Source organism: Mirounga angustirostris, unplaced genomic scaffold (genome assembly GCF_029215605.1).
Source record: "Mirounga angustirostris isolate CCGP_5_RB_7025 unplaced genomic scaffold, mMirAng1.0.hap1 SCAF_13, whole genome shotgun sequence".
Classification (NCBI taxonomy): domain Eukaryota; kingdom Metazoa; phylum Chordata; class Mammalia; order Carnivora; family Phocidae; genus Mirounga; species Mirounga angustirostris.
In genome coordinates this window covers 10,267,813-10,290,603 of record NW_026991721.1, presented here as the reverse complement: position 1 = coordinate 10,290,603, position 22,791 = coordinate 10,267,813, and the positions used below count along the sequence as shown (strand labels likewise).

Sequence of the window (22,791 nt, the reverse complement as noted above, 5' to 3'; positions counted from 1 at the left end):
GGCCATGGCAGGGTGGGGGCTGCCTCTGAGAACACAGCTGAGCATGTGCCAAAGACTCCCTTGGTTCCAAGTCCTCCTGACTCTCCCAGAGGTGCCCCAGCCAGGCTGGCCAGCCAGGGTGTGAGCATACACTGGGTCTGCTCTCACTCCAGGCCCAGGGGAGGGGCCAGTCTGGAAGCAATCTGGGGCCTCTGAGAAGCTGGCTGGGGGTCAGGTTAGAGGTGGGTGAGCCTGGGGCCTCCTGTTTGCTGGGAGGGAGTTGATGGAAGCTGGCGGTCCCCGAATTTATGAAATGCAGGGGGTGAACTGGGTGAGGTCTGACCACTTCTCAGGGGTTTGGAGGGTACTGCGGGGTGAGAGAGATGCTCGACCGCAGGCCAGGTGGGAACAGGGGGGTGTTTCGGCTTCCCAGTTTGGAGGGAAAGGACCGGGGGCCATTGCCTGCCTGATCAGGGAGCCTCAGTCCCTCCTAGACAGGCTGGTGTGTAGTGTGAGTAGTGTGAGTAGGTGTGAATGTGTGTGTGAGGATGTAAGTGTGTGTTGGTGTGTATGAGAGGTGTGTGTGTGTTCATGGGCCAGACACATCTCCACATGTAGGTTTCCCTTCTGCCCATGCATGTGATGATGGCCCAGCTGCTCGCATGTTCACACAGCCCTTCTCACATGAACCGCAAGACATACAAAATGCCTTCTGTCCCCAGGGCAGAAGACTAGAGATGGGACCCTCCTGAGGAGCTGCTGTGGCCTCCTTGGCCCTGGGGATTCCTAGGATGGGGTCACTGATGCCACCGGGGCAGGGAGGCTGGCCAGGCTGACCAGGGGATGGGAATGGGGTCCTGCTCTCCGGGCCTCCCATCTGAAGCCCGTCACGGGGCCAGGCTTCTGGCAGGATCAGGCAGCTCCCCGAGGCCAGCAGAGCCGGGATTCAGGGAGACGGGGAGGCAGCACCTTCCCCGGGAGTATGGGAACCATCTAGAACCCCAGGAGCTCATGCTTTCCGGTGTGTGTGTTTGTGTGAACTGGCAGATAATAAGCATTCCCATTGTTCAGTGGGTCACCGCTTACAAAATACCTTTAAAACCATTTTCTTCTGTAAGCTTCAGAATAGCCTAGGAGCAGGGCAGGCCCCAGTGCCCCATTTTATAGTCGGGAAACCGGAGTTCCAGAAAAGCCAAGAAGCAAAGCCCAGGGCACGGCAGCTAGTAAGCAGCAGGGACCCGGGGCCCGCACTCCTGCTCTCACGGAGGCCCCCTGTTACCCTAAGAGCACAAACACACCAAAGCCACTCCCACAAGTAGGAAAATGGCCACAGGTCACAACTACCTCATCAGACATGCCCCACCAAGGGCAGGGGACACCGAAGGCCAGGGCTGGGGCTGGGGGCCAACAGCACGCATACCCTTTAAGCCATTCCAGGAAGAGACACCTGGCCACCAGAGCCCTGGGGACGCTGTGTCTCCTGGCTGGCCATCAAGGTTGTGACTAGGGGATCTTTGGGGCACGAAGATGCCCACAGCACGCCTGGGGTGGTAGTGACAGCTGGTCCCCTCTGTCACTGCCCTTAGCCCCAACCTGCCTGGGGCTCACCTTGCTGGGGGAGCGGGGTTTGGAGACAGCCCTGAGGGTTAGGCCCGGCCACCAGGATGGCAGAAGCCAGCACTGGGGCCATGGCAAAGTCAGGGGCTCTGCAGTTTGGATTCTGATCTGCCGCTTGCCAGCTGGGTGACCTTGGACCATACTGTAAGCCTCAGTTTCCTCCTCTGCAAAACGGGAATAATAAGAGTCTGTGTCTCATGTAGAGATTTGTAAGGATTAAACGAATCGATGAATGTGGAGCTCTGCGTAGGAATGTCAGTTCGAGCGTAGTAAGTGCTCAGGAAGCATGGAATGTCCTAGTAATTACTACCATCATCATCACCAGGGTCGGAGTCGGCAGGGAGCAAGTGAAGTAGGGACGTGGTGGAGAGTCTCGCCAGATGCCAGCCTGGCCCTCGCTCCTTCTGTTCCCCAGTCCTCTGACCCCAGGCGACTCCCGCCTTCATTCATCCACCTACAAATATTTATGGGCCATCTGCTGTGCATCCAGTGCTGTGTAAGGCGCTAGGGCTCGTGCAGGGAGCACCCAAAATAGTTACGAGTTCCTAAATATTGTGGTGAGTGCGAGGCAGAACACAACAGCACCCGTGACTCGGTGGCCAAGCTCCCAGAGGAGCAGGCCCAGTCCAAGGGGAGGGCCTCTCTGAGGCGGTGGCATCTCCTCAGAGACACGGACGCAGGAAGGAGCCAGCCAGGCAGAGCAGAGGGGGAAGTGTCCCATAGGGGTTGGCAAGGACAAACGCAGCGGGCGGGACAGGACCAAGAGGGGCTGGGCATCCACAGGAGACAGGGGGGCGGCCCGGGGGCTCTAGCTCCGAGCAGGCTTGCCCGGCCCGCTGTTCCCTTGCTGGCTCTGGGCGCAAAGAATCCAGCGCCCAGCCCCCCAAGCTCCCCACTCCCAGTGGGGAATAGAGAAACCCGGCGGCTCCGGGGCTGGCACTGGCCCTTCTGGTCACTCTGTCCAGCTCCAACACTTCCCCGCAGAGCCAAGGAGGGATTTCAACTCCGCCTGATGAAACTGATTGAACACCTAGCCCGTGTGTGCATGTGTGTGTACGTGCGGCGTGTGTCCTTATGAGCGTGTGTGTTTTGTGTGCACGCATGTGTGTGAAGGCCTGTGGGGTTTTGGAGTCGCGCGGATTGGGGTTTGATTTCCTTTGAGCCCCTCACAAATGCTAAGAACACTTCTCAGAATCTCAGTCTTCTCATCTGTAAAATGGGGATAACCACCGCGCCCACCTTCAAGGACAATGCAATTGTAAATCTGGTTCATTCACTCATTCAGACAGCAAGCGTTTATTGAGCACCTACTATGTGCTGGCCACTATTTGAAGTGCTGGCGACACAACTGAACCATCGAAATCCCCGCCCCGGCAGATCCAACATAAGAATCGGGGTGTGATGGGGAGACAGACAGTGACGGCATGGGTGCTGGGAGGTCATGAGTGGGGTGGGGCTGGGGGGTTGGGAGTGCTGGGCACCATGCTTACCCAAGGAGGGTGCAGCGGGTCTCGTGAGAGGATAATGTTTGGGCAAATGCTTGTAGGAAGTGAGTGAGTACACAGTGTGGGCCTGGGCAGGACGATCCAGGCAGAGGGGCAGAGTAGAGGAGGAAGTGTGATGAGTGTCCTCGAAAGGAACGGTCCCCCACACCTTTCCAGGTCCACACACCCTTATCCCCAACCTTGGGCCAGATGCGTTTGGGAATTCGGAATTTTCCAGATTGTGGGTCATACCGTGTATGTGCTGTGTGCTCATCACCTGCTAACGAGGTCTTGGGCAACACCCCCGAATCGAACACATTCCCATTCAGTGAAACATGAATTCACACCCTAAGAGAGACCCATAAAGTCTGCAAATACCCTCCTGCCAAGTGCACTAGAAAAGACTTACGGTTTTGGGTTCTGAGTTGCAGATGAGGCATTATAGCCCCAGATCACTTCCTCCATAGATACTACCATCATCACCATCATGTCAGGTCCCCACGGGACCTCTGAAACTCCCTTTGCCGTTGGGGCATAGCGGGGACAGATGTGGTGGGAACAGGATAGGAAATTGGTGGTGACTGGCAGAGGCAAAAAGCGTCCTGTGCCAACACAATCACCCATGGAGACATCCACGGTGAGCCCGTCCCTCCTTGGCCTCAGTTTCCCCTCTCTGTACCCCGGGGTGAGCAGGCTCCAGGTTCTCCCAGTGGTAGATTCCTGTGATGCGGTGGTGATGGGGTTTCTTGTCCTGACTCTACCATCAGCAAGCTGTGTGACCTTGGGCAAGTCGCTCGGCCTCTCTGAACCTCAGTTTGCTGATCTGAAAATGAGAATGAGCGTGGGCCATGGGTGGAAAAAACTTTGGGATTTGTGACGCTCTGAACAAAACGGAGGGCTTGTCACTGTCCCAGTGGAGATGCAGTGGAAATTCGTGCAAATTCAGTTGGACACAGCAGGCCACCAGCGAGAGAGCGCTCACGATTTAGACTGTGACAGCCATTCTGCCCGCGATCGGCTCACATCCACGGGTCAGTGCAGGCCCCGTGAGTGGGATTAGAGGCCCGAATCCGCTGTTCCTTCTGTGGGCACCAGTCCCGGGCTTCTCCTGACATAAGCTCGGCGTGACTCTCTGCGTGTCTTGCACATAAAAAGGCTCCTGATCAAAAACCAGCCACTTCATCTGGTTCTCCACCAAGAAACAGAATTTGGGGCCTTTGTGATCTCTGCTTCCCTAGAGCCTTGATACAGACACGGGGTAGACAGCGCTCTGCTGATTAGTGTCATTTCAGAAAAAGGGGGTTTCTGACCTTCCAACCCAGCCTCTCATCAGAGGACGAAAGGAAGAAACATCCAGAATGCCCCCAAAAGGCAGTCCGACATGTGGTGCTCGCTGTGAATTGATGAGACGTTTGTGGACTATTAGAGCGACTCCTTGTTCATGGAAAATACGGAAAATCTGACTTCCGACCTGGGCTAAGTCCTTCTGATTCCTGAGCTGGGAATCAGGGTGCTAGTAGCCCCCTTAAGTAAGGCTGTCAGGGGCGGGGTCTCCCGTGCAGAGAGCTCGCCCTGGGGTCTGCACGAGGTAAGAGTGCCATAAATGTTCACCATCACTGTTCCTATCAGTGGCATCCCAGCTCCTCGCTGGGTCCCCACTGCCTTCCCAGTGAGTAGCAGCTGCAAAGGCAGATGTTCGCAGGTCCCAGCAGGGTCTGTGAGTGAACCTGGGGCCGGCCAGCCTGGGCCAAGTTCTGGCTCTGCTGAGTCCTGCAAAGGGGAACCGCTAACACGGAACACTCACCAGACATTCCAAAACCCAAACCACACCTACAGATCTCTGGAAAACGCCTTTGGTGCAAATCCTGACCTGAATGAATGGCAGGCTATTTATAATCCTGCGCATCCCACATAGTGTGACAATTCACATTTCGCTGCAGAACCCATCGCGAGTCTGAAGCTGGAGCTCCAGACACAGGGGGACAGTAAGGTGCCTCGAGGCGCTGGTAAACCAGATCCAACAGGTTGCCAGCTGGGGCTCATGGGGATGCAGCCCAATGTGGCCAGAGCATCCTCTTTTTCTTTTTTCTTTCTTTTATTTATTTTTTAATTTTATTTTATTATGTTAGTCATCGTACATTACATCATTAGTTTTTGATGTAGTGTTCCATGATTCATTGTTTGCATGTAGCACCCAGTGTTCCATGCAGAACGTGCCCTCTTTAATACCCATCACCAGGCTAACCCACCCCTCCCACCCCCCTCCCCTCTAGAACCCTCAGTTTGTTTCTCAGAGTCCATAGTCTCTCATGGTTCAGCTCCTCCTCCGATTTCCCTGCCTTCATTCTTCCCCTCCTGCTATCTTCTTTTTTTTCTTTCTTAACATATATTGCATTATTTGTTTCAGAGGTACAGGTCTGTGATTCAACAGTCTTGCACAATTCACAGCGCTCACCATAGCACATACCCTCCCCAATGTCCATCACCCAGCCACCCCATCCCTCCCACCCCCCACCACTCCAGCAACCCTCAGTTTGTTTCCTGAGATTAAGAATTCCTCATATCAGTGAGGAATGTAAGGTCATGTAATACATGTCTTTCTCTGATTGACTTATTTCGCTCAGCATAACACCTTCTAGTTCCAGCCATGTCGTTGCAAATGGCAAGATTTCTGTTTTTTGATGGCTGCATAATATTCCATTGTATATATATACCACATCTTCTTTATCCATTCATCTGTTGACGGACAGCTCAGCTCTTTCCATAGTTTCAGCTTATTTTTCAAGAACATCTGGCTCTTGGGATTTTTTTTAAGCCAAGCAAAACAGAAAGAAACCTTTTTTTTTTAATTGAAAAACAGGTTAAGCACCACGCAAAGCAAATACAACCCAGCCAGGGCCTGATGTAACCTACCATGTTGCTGCATCGAGAACCAGAGCGAGAATCACCGGAAATGCTGGGGAGGCAAGAGGACGGGGGTGGGGGGTGAGGGTATAAAAGTCTGGGGGCTGCCTTCAGGAACGCATGCACTCCTCACAGAGATCCTGCCAGCACAGCAGGGTTGGAATGGCTGAGTCTCTGTAAATGGGGGGATGAAGAGAGAGGCCAGGAAAGTGAAACGCCTTCTAACTCTCTCGGGCTTTCTCGGCCCTGCGCTCAGCCTGCGCTCAGCCACTCCAAGCCCGAAATTGTAGGGGCCCAAGGGGAGGCTGACAGGGGAGAGAAGGGGCCTTTGGAGGATTCTCGTTCCTGGCCCCAGCTGCTCGGCTGCAGCTGTGGATGGCGGATTAGGAAATGGCAAGTGCATCCAAGCCCTGCGTCCCTCATGGCCCCCAGGGTCTCCAGGCTTCTGTTTGCAGCTCCTGCAGCAGTAGAGCCGGGGACCTCGGGCTGCATGCGGGGCCGGCTGAGCTGCAGCCCCGGATGGTCTCGGAGAGAACCTGAGCATAGTCCGCAGGGTTCCAGGGAAGGAGGCCCCTGGTTGCACCCCTGTGAGGAGCAGCTGAGAGAATGAAAATATGTCTCGGACAATGAAAACCTGAGCATATCTCTGGACACACAGAAAGAAGAAGCATCCAGAAGGCTCGGAGTCAGTCACTCATCTCACATCCACTTCTGCCCGGCCCCTGCCAGCCACTGAGATACATCAGGAACCAAAGGTTATAGATCAGAGAAGTCTGAACGGAGAAGAAGGTGAGGGATTGTGGCGTCAACTTCCTCATTTTACAGATGAGGAAACCAAGTCCAAGGAGGTTGAGTGACTTGCCAAGATCACAGAGAGCAAGTTTGTGGAAAAGTCTCCTCATGGCATGTTTCACTAACTGAACGGAATTCCAAATTCTTCCCGTTCCTCAGGTCTGCACGCCACGAACATGCAGGGAGTTGGTGAAGGGAGGGGAGGCAGCTTGGCCCAGCAGTCAAGAGCACAGAGTCTGTGACAGATGGCTTGGCTTTGAGTCCCAGCCCCAGCAGTGACCTGCTGCTTAGCAGCTTAGTTCATCTTTCTCCACTTCTTCAACTATAAAATGGAGATCAAAACAATAGTGCCCTACTGGAGCACCTGGGGGGCTCAGTCGGTTAAGGACCCGACTCTCGGTTTCAGCTCAGGTCGTGATCTCAGGGTCCTGTGATCGGGCTCTGTGATGGATGGGAAATCTGCTTGAGGATTCTCTCTCCCTCTCTGACTGCCCCTCCCCTCACTCGCACATGCTCTCTCCTCTCTCTCGAAAAGAAATAAATAAATCTTACAACCAACGATAGTGCCTATTTCATAGAGCTATGGTGAGGTTTGAGAGAGTTAACATATACAAACGCCTGGTTAAATGTGAACTCTAAAAGTGTTGCCGGTGGTGATGATGGTGATGGTGAGGCTGATGGTAAGGCTGATAGTCATGGTGAGGCTGATGATGGTGAGGCTGATGGTAGTCATGGTGACGGTAGTCATGGTGATGCTGGTGACAGGGACAGTGATGGTGATGGTGAAGGAGGGAAGAGCCAGGAAATACTGCTCCACCGAGGACATCAGGCGCCCAGACGGAGGCAAAGCCCTGGGATACCAGACGCCCTTCCTCAACAGAGCATTTTGAGGATTTTACTTGGTTCTCCAGCTTGTTCAGTCTTTCCCAAGAACGTTCTCTGAGAGGGGCCTGGGCCATCCTGTGTGAGATCTGCCAGAATGGTCTGGTCTGGCCCCTGTCTCCAGGGGTTCCAACATCTAGGGGCTCAAGCCCCTCGGGGACAGGGTCTAGGCTGCGTTCATCTCTGCATCCCCGAACTTGGCACTCTGGAGGCATAACGAGGTGGCAGCGAGCACGGGTTTGGAAGGCAAACTCACAGTTTAAATCCAGGCCCTGGCAGTTGCTGGAAGTGTCCCCCTGGACAGGGCATTCTCCCTCTCCCAACGTCTACACCATGAATATATTCAACTGACATCACGGAGCCGTGTGGAAGAGTAACAGTGATAGCTGTCAGGAGCCACCCTGAGTGCTGAGTATACAGTAGGTGCTCAATAATTGGTAGCTGCTGTTAATAATGAACATTGACCATGGTGACCTGGGGAATATGAAGTTCTTGAGTGGGTAAGAGAAGTGGCGGGCCCTCCACGCATCCCAGGCCGGCAAAGCACCCAGCCGTCCTCCTGGTGCCTGCCCCAGGCCCCGCCAGCTCCACAACCAGTGGCCCCAGCTCCGAGCACTGGACGCCAAAACCTCACAGTGTTATTACCAGGAGCCTTGGCTGCGGGGAGAGGGCCAACTGGCTGGGGCCTGTCTCCCCTTACAATTCTACCACCAGCTCCAGAACACTCAGGCAAAAACAGGCTTTTTAAAACACACCTTTTTTTTTTTTTTAACACGTGTCAACAATTTCTCCAAAGCAATTTCAATGGAACCATTTACTTCCTAGTCGTCATCCTGACTGTCCCTGCTCCCGGTTGCGAAGCGCCCAGGGGTCAGACAGATGGAAATCAGAGCCCCGACTTCAAGGCTGACAGAGCTAAGCGGCAAACATTGGGGTGGGGGTGCCCTGAGGCCACACAAGCGCGCCCCCCTGCCCCAGGCCCGCCCAAATCCGACCTCCACCGCAGCCACAGATGAGCTGGCCATGGGGGCTGCTCCGTGAGAGTCCCTGCAATGAGCCAGTTCGCCCCCCAGCTCCGGAGTCAGACGGGACTTCCCAAATGGCCCCCGTGGCTATTGAACGGGCCTGGGCAGGAGCCACACCAGAGGGGTGGCCAGCTCCCCAAGACCCCTGTCCACTGGGGCTCTGGTCCTGACTCCTTTGTGCCCCCCGGTTGCACTATCTCGGGGGGGGGTCCCCTCCATCTCCGAGCTTCAACTTCCTCCTCTAAAAGCTGAGCCATTGAAGATAAATTGCTCTCATTCCTATCCTGCCTCGGGGATACTAGAAAGTAGCAAATGATGCCTGGGGTGCCCATTCTGCGTCATTCCTCTGGTTCTCTACACCTGTGAAGTTCAAGCTCTTTTAGATTGAAAGCAACGCTCAGGAGGGGTTTACCCTGCAGCCGAAACGCACAGAAAGGGATCCTTATCCTCACAACCAACCGTGTACTCTGACATTCTCTATTCTAGTCCATTTCATTTTGTAAAAAACGTGATGGTTGCATGACTACCTAATTTTTAAAAAGTAATGGTTGCAAGGCCACCTATCACTGCAAAGGGAGAGCACGAGGAAACATTGGGGGGTGATGGAAATGTTACCTTGACAATGATGGTGATCACCTAGATCTCTGTATGTGTTAACATTCATAGATCTGTGCACCAGAGGAAAATCCACTTTGCTGATGTTCATTTAAAAAGTAAAGTTTTAAAACGGGGAAAAATTTGATAGTTGCAACCCAATGAATTGGTTTCATGACCCACCTAGGGGTTCTGATGTATAGTATGAAACCCTGAACCCCATATTGGGGGGGGTGCAGAAGAGGCCACTGCTCAGGCTGTGGGTGGGTGTGAGGTGGGGTGGGGGGCTGGGGGGCAGGAGGGAGGCTCCACTTCCTGACCCTCCTCTCTCCTTTCTGCAGTCACTTCCTGCCTCGGGGGGCCCTACTGGGAGGACTCAGGTAAGGAAGAGCCCATACAGAGGCCTGGAGCAGGGGGTGATGGGGGGGCAGGGCTGCGATTCCATCAGGCTATAGGGGGACCTGTCAGAGTGAACCCCACCCCACAGAGAGAGAGAGCCCCAGCATGCCCAGACACGTACACCCACACTCGCATATACATTTAGATGCCCATGTGCCAACGGATGCCCTCAATGGCCTGAATGCTAGTTCTCAGGATAATTTCTATTACGACCCACTCACCATGCAGAGAAAACATACTGGCCCATAATGCACCCTGCAAAGTCCTGTTTCCTACTCGCTCCTGCCAGATCTCCCCAGTCAAATGCATTTGCAGCTGATGCTGTAGAGAGAGGCTGCACCAGATTTAAAGTAAGTGGAATGCCCTGCCTTCAAGGTTGGACTTTAAGAGGTTAGTGTTTCCCAAACAGGGCTCATGGAACGTGTTGGATAAAGGTAGGCAACACCGTCCCTCACTGGAGACTGACTGTGTCTACCGACCTGGGAAAGGCTCTGAGGAGTCCTGCAGTGAAGAAACCTGTTCAGTAATTTTTAACTCAGCAGTTCTCAGATTCACTTCACCCCAGACCTCACTCTTTCACATTTCTTGAGATAACATCATGCTGAATGTGTTTTTGGGAGAAATGTGGCTAGAGAGTCTCAGAAGCCACGTGCAAACAGAAGGAGCCGCAAGGGCCTTGGGGGGCCCTGTCCAGGACCTAGAGCCCTGCGGTGGCATCCTAGCTCTGAGCTCTAGTGAGTGCTTTGTCCTCTCTAAGCCCCAATTTCCCCACCTATAAAATGGGGAGAACATCTGCTCCCTGGTGAGGATGCAGTGAGTCTGCTCAGGAGGGAAAGTGCAGAACATCCTCCCAGTGTCAAGGGTTGGACGAGCCCCCTTTGTCTCCAACTAGTCTAGCGCCCTTGCCAAGCCCTAGCGCTGTGCTCTAGGCCCCAAGCCCCAAAGAAAAAGGTAGACTGCCCAGAAGTTTCCAACCAGGGAAAAACCTCCATCCCCCAATCACTTGGAAAAACATTTTACATTTAAAAAAAAATTCTTGAATAGGTAATACAGTTGCCTGGCTGAAAACTTTAAAAATATAAAAAGACCTACAGCGATGAGCCTCATTTCCATTTCTGTCCACCATCTGCCCAGTCTTTCCCCCACCCTAACACCCCAGGTAACAACCACATGGACTCCTGTCTTGTCTCTCCTTCTAGAATCTGTGCAGATACAAATATATATCCTTTTATCCTTCACGGAGCTTTAGAAAATCACACTAGTCCCGTTCCTACCTATGATCCAACAATTCCACTCCTCGGTATTTACCCAAGAGAAACGGAACACGTGCCCACAACAGACATCAGTTCACGAACGTTCCACGCGGCTTTGTTCACAGCAGCCAAATGGTGGCTAGATAAATAAATCGTGGCATAGCCACACAGCGAGACCTTATTCCACAACAAAAAGGAATGTGGTGCATGCAACGATGCAGAGAAACCCCAAATGCCGAGGGAAGGGGATCAGATGAGAAAAACAGAGTAACAGAAACACAAACACGCTGCATGATTTGCATGATTCCATGTACATAACATTTGAGAGGAAGCAAAACGCGTCCCTAGCAACAGAAAGCAGATCAGTGGGCGCCTGGGGCTGGATGCAGGGGAATCAGCTGCACCTGGGCACGAGGGAACTTTCCAGCTGTGTGATGGCAGTTCCAGACGTGCATGCGTTTGTCAAGTTCCCCTGAACCACTCTCACAATGAGCGCATTTCACTGGGTCTAAATCGTACCTCAACAACATTGATTTGAGAAGTCAGAAAGAGAAAAATAAAAACGGGCAACAGGCCCTATTTCTACTGAAGCAGAACTTGCAGAGTGGGGCGATCCTGCTGGACAGTGGGGTGCTGAGCACCCCCTTGCCCGCTGCTCTGAGTTCCCCTCAGCTCTGAGGTCTCCAGCCCCATCCCCTGGGCCCCGGCTGCAGGGGACCGCCTGAGTGTCTGGGAAGCCCCCCAGCCCCACCCCGCCATGCCCACGAGGACAAAGCTCCCGCGAGCCAGGCAGGCAGCCCACGGGGTAGAAGGCAGCCTGGCTGGGTGGGAGCCTAGTGGGGAGAGGGCAGAGGAGGGTTCCCAAGGAGGGGAACCCCCCCCACACACACACCTCTTTGACCCCCAGGGAACCCGGTGAGACTGACAGGCTCCAGCTCGCCGTGCCAAGGGCAGCTGGAGGTCCTCCTCGGGCCCACGTGGCGCACAGTGTCTAGCTGGAGCTGGAGACAGAACCCGAACCGCTGGGAGGACCCCAAGAAGGCCTCGAAGCTCTGCCGGAGCCTGTCTTGCGGGGACGCCTTGGCCTTGGCCCACTTCCCTGACTTCAACAGTCCCCAGGGCCCGGTCACCTGCCATGGCCACCTGGGGTCCTTCTCCAACTGCAGCTCCAGTGAGGCCACCCAGAGGAGCCCTCTGGGCCTGATCTGCCTAGGTGGGTGACTAGCCGGCCACACGGGTCCCCTGGGCCTGCGCATCAGCCCCTGGGGAGACTGCCCAGGACCTGGGATCTGGGGCCCGAGCTGGCAGGTGGGAGGAGGTCCTGACTTACAACAATCCCCCCGCAGAAACATATACTGGTGGGGAACTGGAGGGGAAGGGCTGAGGGGGTGCTGGCACCTGTCTGGGGGGATGGAAGAGGTCGAAAACCTGGTTCTGCCATTGCTAACATTCCCGTCTCCTCTTAACCTTCACTTTACCAACGGTAAAATGGGCTGGTGCTGCCCACGCACAGGACGCTTAGAGACAATGTGGATCAAGTGGGCCTAATGGGGCAAATGGCACTTACATCACGCGTTCTAGGTCTTTCTCCAAACTGTCTGGTACCCCAGCCCTCCCCCCGACCCCGCATTCTTTCCCCCCAACCTCCAGTCCTCCCTCCCAGGGCTCCTGCCTCTCCCTCACCAGAGTATCTCGTTGCAGAGCCACAGAAGACAACAGCTCCTCCCACGAGCCCCCCACCCACCACCACTCCAGAGCCCACAGGTAAGAGAATTCTGAGGTTCCTGGCGGCAGGGTGCGGGATTTAGCAAATAAAAACCCGGGATGCCCCGTTGCATTGGAATTTCAAGTGAACGTGAAAAAATTTAGTCGTAAGTAGGTCCTGAGCAACATTTGGTAGCTCACCACCTCCCACAGCTGTCGACCTGTCTTTCCTTGGAGTCAGGCAAGCGACAGCCACCCGGGCAGCACTCAGGCCCGCTCCCCGCTTTCTCCCTCCACAGCTCCTCCCAGGCTGCAGCTGGTGGCCGGGCCCGGGGGCCTGCGCTGTGCCGGCGTGGTGGAGTTCTACTACGGCAGCCTGGGGGGGGCCATCGGCTACGAGGCGCAGGACCAGGACGGGACCCAGGACCTGAAGAACCGCATCTGTGCGGCCCTCCAGTGTGGCTCCTTCCTGAAGCATCTGCCGGAGGCCCAAACGACCAGGACCCAAGATCCAGGGGACAGCGAGCCCTTGCCCGTTCGATGGAAGATCCAGAACGCGAGCTGCGCCTCTCTGGAACAGTGCTTCAGAAAAGTCCCCCCCTATGAGGGCGGCCAAGTTCTGGCCCTCGTCTGTTCTGGTGAGTGAGACCCCGCAAGGACCATGGGGCGCCCCCAGATGCTCTGCCACCACCTGGTCCCAGAAACCCCTGCGTGGAGCACTGGGCACTGGGCACCATGGAGAATGGGAGGGAAACAGAGGGCGGGGTGGGGTCAGGAAGCTACACTCCCACCCAACGCCCTGGAGATCTCCACAAAGTAACATGAAACAAGCTCAAATGCTCCGGCGGCCTGGCTGCCGCTTGGGAAGGTGGGATCAGCCAGGACGTCCAGGAGGAGGCGAGGTCCCCTCAGGGGTTTGGAAGGAGGAGAGGAGAGTGGGTTTGGTGGAGCAGAGATCCCACCTCTTTAGGTGGGACTCGTGACTTGTGGCAAGGATTGAAGCAGGTGGAGCATTGGGAGGGGACCAGCCTTGCAGGAGGGGACGGAAGAGGCTGGAGCAGGGGTGACAAGTGGGAGGTCCCCCGGGCACAGCAGGCAGAGGGAGACCAGAGCAGGTCCCCAGAGAGCTCCCCGAAGAGGCTCCTGCACAATGACAAGCAGCCTGGCGAATCTGGTATGGCTGAGGGGAGGAGACCGAAGAGGATGGTCTTGGGGACCCCAAAACCAGGATCACTGGGGAAGTGGAGGAGGAAGAGACCACAGGTCAGAGTAAGAATAATCATAGCATGCCTCGGGAGGGAGTGGGTTCCCATCACCAGTCCAGACTATAAGAAGTCAGACTTACTGAGCACTTCCTTGGTGCTAGAGACCTTCCCAAGACGGTCGTTCATTTTCACAACAACCTGAGGAGGTGGGTGCTATTATTATTCCCACTTTACAGATAAGGAAGCTGAGGCTCAGAGAAGTTAAATTTCTTGCCCAATATCACAGAGCATTAGCAGTGACACTCAAGCAGTGTCACTCCAGAGCCTGCTGTCTAAGCCTTAGCTACCAAAAGCATGGTCCTGGACCAGCGGCACCAGCTACATCAGGCTGGATAGAAATGCAGATTCACAGGCGTCACCCCAGACCTACTGAATCCGATCTGCATCTCAGCAAGGTCCTATGGGTGTGTGTGCACACATCTGGGAAGCCTTGCTCTGGACCACTGGGCTATCCCGCAAGTACACCCGCCCCCACCCCCTACCCTCCCCACCCCCCAACCGCCCCCCAGCCCCATGGATACCTGGTGTGAATTAGTGAGACACGGCCCCCTCCAGGTAGAAGCAGCCCCCAGGGTTTCTCGGCCCCAATGAGGGGAGATGGTCTGGCTCTCAGCCCCACCCGCCACTGCCCTCCCGCAGTCTACAACCTGCAAAAACAGACAGGGAGGGCTTGCCTTTGAAATTCTGTTCTAAGTAGAAAATTTCCTAGGGCCTTTTAGATGGATGTTGCTTTGGAAACAGGCCAAGCTGGTGAGATCACAACTCACTCTAACCTGAGCACAGGTGGGCCTCAGCCCTGGAGCCCAGGCCCCACCCTAACAAGCAGAAATGGACTCAGTCCTTTCATGAAAGCCCCACCCCTTGAGGCTGGGCAGCAGGATTCCTGGGTCCTGTCTCACCCCTGAACTGCCAGGACCCAGAGCAGGAAGTGTTTCCCGTTCCTGGGCCTCAGTTTCTCCTTTCTGAAAAGCCCTCCCACCTCCTAAGGAGCAGCAGGCGAAGGAGAGGATGGTTCTCAGAGGGACTTGGACCCAGGGGGAGCCTGTTTCTCATTGCTCTTCTCTTACCCTCACCTGCCTGGGGGCCCCGGGCATCGGGCATCGCCACTCTGCAGCTTCTTCCCTGAAAGCGCCCGTGGTGTCACATCTCAGGGTAACTACCAGCAGCTGCCCATACATGCCAGGGCAAGAGCGTGATGCGGGAAATGCCAGAAGATGCCAGAAGGAGGGAAGGACAGAAAGGAAGGTGGTACCAGCCCCCCCAACAAGCTGGGCTTTGCCAGGGCCCCCCCTTGGCCAGCGACACGGGGCCCCAGTGGCCAGGCACGTAGGCTAGGGCCGAGGGAGCGCCCTCCAAACCCGCCATGTGCCTTCCGTTGCTTCCCCTCTCCAGATTTCCAGCCCAAGGTGCAGAGCCGCCTGGTGGGGGGCAGCAGCTTGTGCGAAGGCTCCGTGGAGGTGCGCCAGGGCAAGCGGTGGGACGTCCTGTGCGACGGGCCCCGGGCCAAGGGCACAGCGCGGTGGGAGGAGGTGTGCCGGGAGCAGCAGTGCGGCAAAGTCAACTCCTACCGGGTGCTGGATGCCGCCGAGAAGACCTCCCACGGCTTCTCCTGTCCGCAGGAGAAGCTGTCCCAGTGCCACCAGCTGCAAGAGAAAAAAGCCCACTGCAAGAGGGTGTTTGTCACGTGTGAGTTGGCCACAGCCCACCGGGGCAGAGGGCAGTTCTGGATTTTCCCCCTAGGACCTAAACACTGAGCGTGTTTCTGAAGGACAGGCTCCAGGATTAGACAGAGAGCTGCAGAGCCCTGGAAAAGGATGGAGAGCTGGCAAATTGGGGGCGGGGGGTGGCAATGGTGTTCAGAGAGCAATGAGCATGAGCCATAAAGAGGAGACTGGCCTTGATGGATGAGAGAGCTTTCATTCTATCTTCTAGTCTTCCAGGATGGAAGACAGAAAAGCAAGCGAGAAATAGTAATCGAATAACACACAAAAGAGGGATGGACGGGTGGATGATGGATGGGTGGACGGATGGATGGACGGACGGATGGACGGACAGGTGGGTGGATGGTTGGATGGATGGATGGATGGATGGACGGACGGATGGACAGACGGACGGGTGGGTGGATGGACGGGTGGATGATGGATGGGTGGACGGATGGATGGACGGATGGACGGACCCGTGGGTGGATGGATGGATGGATGGATGGATGGGTGGACGGATGGATGGACGGATGGACGGACCCGTGGGTGGATGGATGGATGGATGGATGGATGGCTATTAGCATATGATGGCAAGGTGATCACTTATAAGCAACTGGCAAAGGGTAGAAAGTTAAATAGTTGATAACAAGAGTGGCCAATGATAGCTGGATGATGAAGTGCTGGATAATAAGGAGTAGATAGATGAATGGGTAGCAGAGAATTCCAGAGACGGCTGGAGAGGCGGGTGTATAACTGCCTTCTGCACATGCTGGTGTTACTGCCAGGAGCAAGGGGGGGCGGGGGGAGCCGGCCAGCCAGCAGCCTCCCTCTGAGCAGACGGTTCCGATGGCCCGGGCAGCACCGCCCTGACCTCTCTGCCTCCCCCAGGCCAGGACCCAAACCCGGCAGGCCTGGGCGCAGGCACCGTGGTGAGCATCATCCTAGCTCTTGTGCTCTTGGCAGTGCTGCTGGTCGTGTGCGGCCCTCACGCCTACAGGAAGCTGGTGAAGAAATGTAGGTGCGGGTGCCCCAAACCCCGTCCCTTTCTAGCCCCCGTGAGGGGAGCCGGGAGGGGCGGAAGAGGGCACCTCCGCTTTGCCACCCTTCCCCTCCCCTCCTCGCAGCCCCTCTCCCCCCCAGCCCCTCCTCCTCCCCCAACCCCTCCTCCCCCTCTGCCCCCCCCGCCCCTCCTCTTCCCCCCCTTAGGAACAGAAAATCAGGAACCTCGTAAGCGCTGATTGGCCCACACCTGACCCCGCCCCCACGACGCACCCCCAGGCCGAAGGGGCGTGGCCTTTTTCAGACTGGAGCACGCCCCCAGCCTCGGGATCTGGGTTCCAGGGCTGGCTCCACTCCCTAGCGACTGCAAGACACTGATTGAGCCACTTCCTCTCTGAGCCTCAGTTTCTTCATCTGCCTAATGGGCGATTGCGCACAGTGTGAATATAAGGGGCTGGTATCCTTGCCTTGCAGAGCTCTGAGAAAAATTATTCAGAGACAGGAAGTGGATTAGAGAGGCTGAGGCTGAAAAGAGAAGGCCTGGAGATGCGCAGTGTTGGCCAGGTCCCTAGCGCCCTCCTCGGCTTTATTCTGGTTGTAATGCCCCGTGGTTGTTTCTTCTGGAGAAGCAGCCCCCTCAACACGCTCCTTTAGCTCTAGGTGGGTCCAGTTACCCTCCTAAGCAAATCAGAAAACTGAGACGCGGAAAGACTTCAGGGGGTTAAGTCCAGCAGTCCCTCCTTCAGCTGCACCTACCGCCTCTTGCCTCCCTTCCCCCCCCCACCTCCCCATCCTTCCCTCCCATGATCCCTGCCCACCCCCGTCCTCATGTGCCTTTCCTGTCTCCCAGTCCGCCAGAAGAAACAGCGCCAGTGGATTGGCCCCACAGGAATGAACCAGAACAGTAAGTGTCCCGGGAGGCATGGTCCTCCCTCAGCCCCAGCCAGTGTCCACATGGGTCATGGTTCATAGCTGACCACTATCAAAGCCAGCAGCAACTTGAGGCCTCTGGTCTCCACCATGCTCGTCTAAGGTGGGACTGTGGTCAACAGATGTTACCAGGTGGTACCCCGAAAGAGGACTCCATGTTCATATAGATTTAGAAATCAGTGAGTTAAGCAACATTAGACTTGGTTCTTTATCTCAGGACTTATCAGAACCTTAATAGGCATTTTTGCAAGAAGGGCTGTCCAATCTTTTTCTCATGGAACAACTTAAAAAGGCCGGTCTTAAAACATTAAAACCGTCTGAAGCAGCTAGCCCATCCCGCACCCTCGTTCTTCATCCTCTCTCCCCCTAGCCACAGCCAGACCATCCTAATGGATAGAACCATGGCCCTCCTCCCACTCCACATTCTTCCTTCCCTTTTGCAAGTCAAGGTGTGTTGTGAAGTCTCTTTTACAATATAGAGCCCCTCCGCTCTAGGAGAGGAGGGATGTTATCTGCCCTATCACTTGTATTCCAGTTCCCTGCTTAATAAATGCTTGATGAATGACTGACGGGCGGAAGGGCCACCCCGCCAATCAGACTGCTGGCCAACCCCAAGCTGCTCTAAAACTCTGGCCCCTGCAAGAATGAACCTGCCCAGGGAGAAAGGATAGAGGGATGCACTGAAGGAACTGTGGGTGCCCTTGCCCCCCCCCCCATCACACAGCAGGAACAAGAAATTTAAATTCCCAGCCCCTGTTGGGAAGGAGGAGGGACAGAGCAGCGAGGCTAATGACACCGTCTCCTGCCTCTGCTCAGTGTCTTTCCATCGCAACCACACGGTGACCGTCCGGTCCCAGGTTGAGAACCCCACGGTCTCATCCGTGGAGAACGAATACAGTCAGCCGCCCAGGAACTCCCACGTCTCTGCTTATGCAGGTAAGCGGCCGCCGATGCTTCCGGGGATGAAGGCGGGAGGCAGCACGGGTCACGTGATTGCCCAGAGAAGGGATGCCCCGGGGGACAGGGGGCTCTCACTGCCCTTTGACAGCGGTCCCAGTAGGGTATGGAACGGATCCAGCCTTCCCGGGCCTCGGCTTGCCCCCTGGAGACCGTGAGCCGCTCAGCTCAAGAGAAGAATACGCTGGGATGCCATTAACCACAGCACCGCTGTGACCTAACAGGCCTGTTTCTCCACAGGGCCTTGTGGGCCGGATGGTAAATGAGGCTCCTTGGATTCCTTCCAGGCAGAACAGAGCTAGCAGGGGCCTGCAGAAGCCCTGTATTGTAGGCTCCCTGACTGGCACGAACAATTAAGCCCCAGGGAACCTGGAGATCAGTATCATTAGTGAACACTGGCTGATTTGATCAAAACAGATACAGGACTGTCAAGGCACCAGCTCATAAAGCCCCTGTGATCTTCAGGCCCCCACGGGCTCCTGGGCTCTGAGGGGCTCTCTCTGTGTTGCCTGGTGGGGTAAGCCTGCTGCAAAGGGCCTCTTTTCTTTCTGCAGCTCTGGAAGGGGCCCTGCATCGTGTTTCCACCCAGCCTGATAATTCCTCCGATAGTGACTACGATTTGCACGGGGCTCAGAGGCTGTGAAAGGTGAGCCCCGCTCCCTGGCCCCCTGGGATCCCCGAACAGCCCCACGGATAAGCACCAGCCCCTCAGTTCCTCACCTCCTGCCCGCCCTGCCCGTCCGGAATGGGGGGCTCTGCACATCTTGACTCTTTTTTTTTTTTTTTAATTTTATTTATTTATTTGAGAGGGAGAGTGAGCGAGAGAGAGAGCACAAGCTAGGGGAGGGGCGGAGAGAGCGAGAGAAGCAGACTCCCCGCTGACCAGGGAGCCCCATATAGGGTTCAATCCCAGGACCCCAGGATCATGACCTGAGCTGAAGGCAGACGCTTAACTAACTGACTAAGTCACCCCGGCGCCCCACATCTTGACTCTTGCAGGCAGAAAGAATAAGCATTAGCAATTTAGGTGACAGGTGCTGATTTGGCAATTATAGCAGAAGGATCATTGACCTTAACCCCTCCTCCTAAACTGCATCTTAGAAGGCCACCCAAAAGAGCCCCTGAGACCCCTATAGAGCTGTCAGCAGGAAGAGGGACAGCCTCTGATCCCTGACATCAAACCGGGGGCTCAGGGCCTGTCCCCCACCTCCCTGAACCCTCTCCGGGGTGTGAGGTTTCCTCCTCTGACCTGTTTCCTTCTCTCCCCACAGAACCAGGCACCAGGCACGAAAAACATCAAGAGCCAGACCTGTCTCCTGAGAACACTCTTGCATCCGCCACCTGGAAATAATTTGTGCCCCAGCCAGAACATGGACCGAGTAAAGGGGGCCTTCAGATAGGTCCCCTGTCCCTGCAGCTGCGGGCTGCTGGAGCCTGGCCCAGGGAAGACCCCCAACACAGCCGGGCTGCCCCTCCGCATGTGGGAGCCGTGAAAGGCACAACCCAGAAACGAGACCCCCCCCCCCCTGCAAGCAGACATGTGGGGAGCGGTAGCCAGAGGAATTGGTTCTCTCCTCAGACTCTGACCCCAGTGAGAAGGAAGCTCCGCTCTGGGGCGCGGGGGGGGGCGGGCGGGGGGGGGCTCAGTTTTCCAGTGTCTTTTTAATATGTTCTTTGTAAATAACACTTTTTCTACTTCCTGCGAGCCAGAGGGCCTCCCCTCCTCAGTGCAGGGTCCAGCCCCTGCACCCCTCTGGGGACAGCGGTGTAGCCATCCTGGTCAGACGGAGCGGCTTGGCATGGCGGGCAGAGGGGAGGACGAGCGAGAGGGGGACAGTTCACTGGGAGCCTGAAGACCTAGAAAAGGCAGAGGCCAGGCCGGGCCCCACTAAGCCCTTGGGCACCAGTCTCCTAAGGAGGCCTCTTGGGTCACAGTCTGCCACTGTCTGCACCAGGAGCAGCAGCTCTTCACAGCCCGAGCCACAGAAGCCAACGCTGGAAGAGCCACGGGGAGTTACTAGAAGGATATGGGGGAGGGCTGCTCACAGAATCAGGGGACCCAGGGGCACTAGCGTGCCAGAGGAGTCTGGTCAGCCCTCTGCCAACACCTTCCAACCGGGCCTCCCGTCCTCTCCAGAGTCCCGTGAGAGCCCAGCGGGCGAGCCCAGCTCTCGGACCTGCCCCGACCATGCTAGGGATCCGGACACAGGGGCCCCCAGTACCCTTCCTACACTTGGCAGGGGTGAGGGGTTCCTCAGGAGGGAACAGAGAGGCGGCTTTTAGGGAGAGCCGTCGGGGAGCAAGAATTCCGGTTCCCCCAGAGGTCCTTCGAGCTGGACTAAGAATCAAACTGACGTGAGACGGAGTAACAGGAGAAAATCAAAGTTAAGAGGAGTGTGTACGGGGAATCCACACAGACGTGGAAATTGCAAGGCCAGGCCAAATGAGGTCTGTGTGTCGTTTTGAACAAAGGAGAAGGCGTAGGGCTCTGGGACTTCAAAGGGAAGGAATGCTCTTCACAGGGCAGTAAGACGAGCAGATGTTTGGTGATTAGATGTTTGCCCTGCTGTACAGATGGGCCACTCAGATAACATTTATCTCTGGCAGTAACTCTTATTCTGGAAAGACCTCCAATTTAGATTCTTCTATGCAGTTGAAGGAGGGGCAGCAGTGTCTCGTGAGCACTCAGAGTCCTGATGGCCTTCAGCTCAAAACAGTCGCCGAGCCAAGCGGCGCGTCTTGGGGAGGCGCACCCTCCACCCCTATAGGGCAGAGGCTGTGAGGCGCCAAATGTCGCCGACCAGCACCTTTCTTGGTAAAAGCTCTCCACTCTCCAGCTGGGCCACCGTGCACGGCCTCAGCACAACCATGGCCTACTTAAGCCACCCCCCCCCCCCCCCCGCAAAAAAGGAGCTGCATTGAGGTGTTAGGTCTCTTTAGAAAACGGTTTTCCAAGTGGTGGCGGGCCTGGGTGGGGCGCCCCCCAAAGATGTGTTTGGTAAGCAGTTGCAGAGGCGCGGTCTCGGCCTTGGAGGTGCCTTTTGTCAGGCTCCGGCCTTAGCAGGAAGACTCAGGCCACAGGCCCGGGCTGGGCGCTGCTCCCCGCCGTGAGCCCCTCACGGGCCACCTCGCTTACAGAAGAGGAGCCTGGAGGCTGTGCCGCGGCCTGGGCCGCCTCGGGTCCACCCTCTTGCCTTACAGCAAGCTGCCAGAGCAGAGTAGGGGCCAGCGGCCCCCGAGCCAGAGAGGATAGGGCTCACTGCGTGTCCCCAGCCCACCCCCACGCCAGCCCATTTCCCTAAATTACGGCACCCGCCTGACCGTCGGGGGCATGTGAGCGTGCCGAAGCCTCTCTCCATCAAGCCCCTTCGGAGAAAGTGGTGCTTCCTCTCGTCAGCCCCTCGTGCCCCCTGCCGCCACTCCAGGACCCGGGGCAAAGCCAGTGACTAGACCGTGTTGCCAGAGTGCGATTTGTTGGCTTCTTCCTACAGAGCCAAGTTGGCTTCTGACTCTCCCTGGTGTCGTGTGTCCTGAACCCTGGACACATGGAAGGCGCCACCAGAGTTCAGGAGGGGGCAAAAGGCAGTAAAGGTTTGACTAAAGCCCAGGGATTCTTAACGTGGGCTTCCATTCCGCAAGCTTTCTGCAGGGCGGTGGCCTCTTCTGACACCACAAAGGCACGGCCTGGTGGCGGAGCAGGTCAGCCAGCCAGGTGCCAGCCCGGCCCCCGCCCCTCCAGGCTAGGCCACCGGGTCCCTGACCCACCCACCCTGCAGTCTCCTCCCTTGCTTAAAATTGGGGGTCAAAGGGCTGTCGAAAGGACCCAACAAGACGATGCATGCATGTCGGGTGGCCCTGTTGCATATCCGGTACTGACAATCCACAGCATCTCTGCACGTTGCCCACAGGCAGCCTGTCCCGGTCACTTGGCCGGGAAGGAAAAGCAGAAGCGCTGACTGGAGGGTCCATCAGAAGCCCCCAAAGCTGCCCTTACTGCCGAAAGCAGAAGACATCCTCCCAAACCTCATGATAGAACCAGCTGAGCTCAGGGTGGGCTGGAGAAGGAGCAGGCTGGGCAGTGGCCGAAGACCACCTAGCTCACAGCCAGCGTCACGGCCCCTCTCTATCCGTTCAGAAACTGGACGGGCTGACGGCCGGGGGCAGGAATGTGGCGCCGCCCTCGCTAGGCTGAGCCCCGTACGCCCCCTGGTGGCGACCTGTGGCAAATATGCAGGTCCCCGCGTGGAAAGGCCGAAGATGGAAAACCAAAGTGTAGAAGAAAGGAAAAGGCCACAGGAGAGTCAGAA

General features: G+C 56.2%; 1 protein-coding gene across 1 annotated transcript in view; it reads left to right on the top strand.

Moving 5' to 3' along the window:
• Positions 1-20,039, top strand: part of CD5 (CD5 molecule) — a 30,355-nt gene extending 10,316 nt beyond the window's left edge. The window contains exons 3-11 of the mRNA XM_064576600.1: positions 11,837-12,142; positions 12,631-12,693; positions 12,933-13,271; positions 15,291-15,584; positions 16,487-16,612; positions 17,448-17,501; positions 18,344-18,463; positions 19,039-19,130; positions 19,756-20,039. Of these exons, the coding sequence (XP_064432670.1) occupies positions 11,837-12,142; positions 12,631-12,693; positions 12,933-13,271; positions 15,291-15,584; positions 16,487-16,612; positions 17,448-17,501; positions 18,344-18,463; positions 19,039-19,127 (1,391 nt within the window). The 3' untranslated portion in view covers positions 19,128-19,130; positions 19,756-20,039. The remainder of the gene's footprint in view (positions 1-11,836; positions 12,143-12,630; positions 12,694-12,932; positions 13,272-15,290; positions 15,585-16,486; positions 16,613-17,447; positions 17,502-18,343; positions 18,464-19,038; positions 19,131-19,755) is intronic.
• The last annotated feature ends 2,752 nt before the right edge of the window (positions 20,040-22,791 follow it).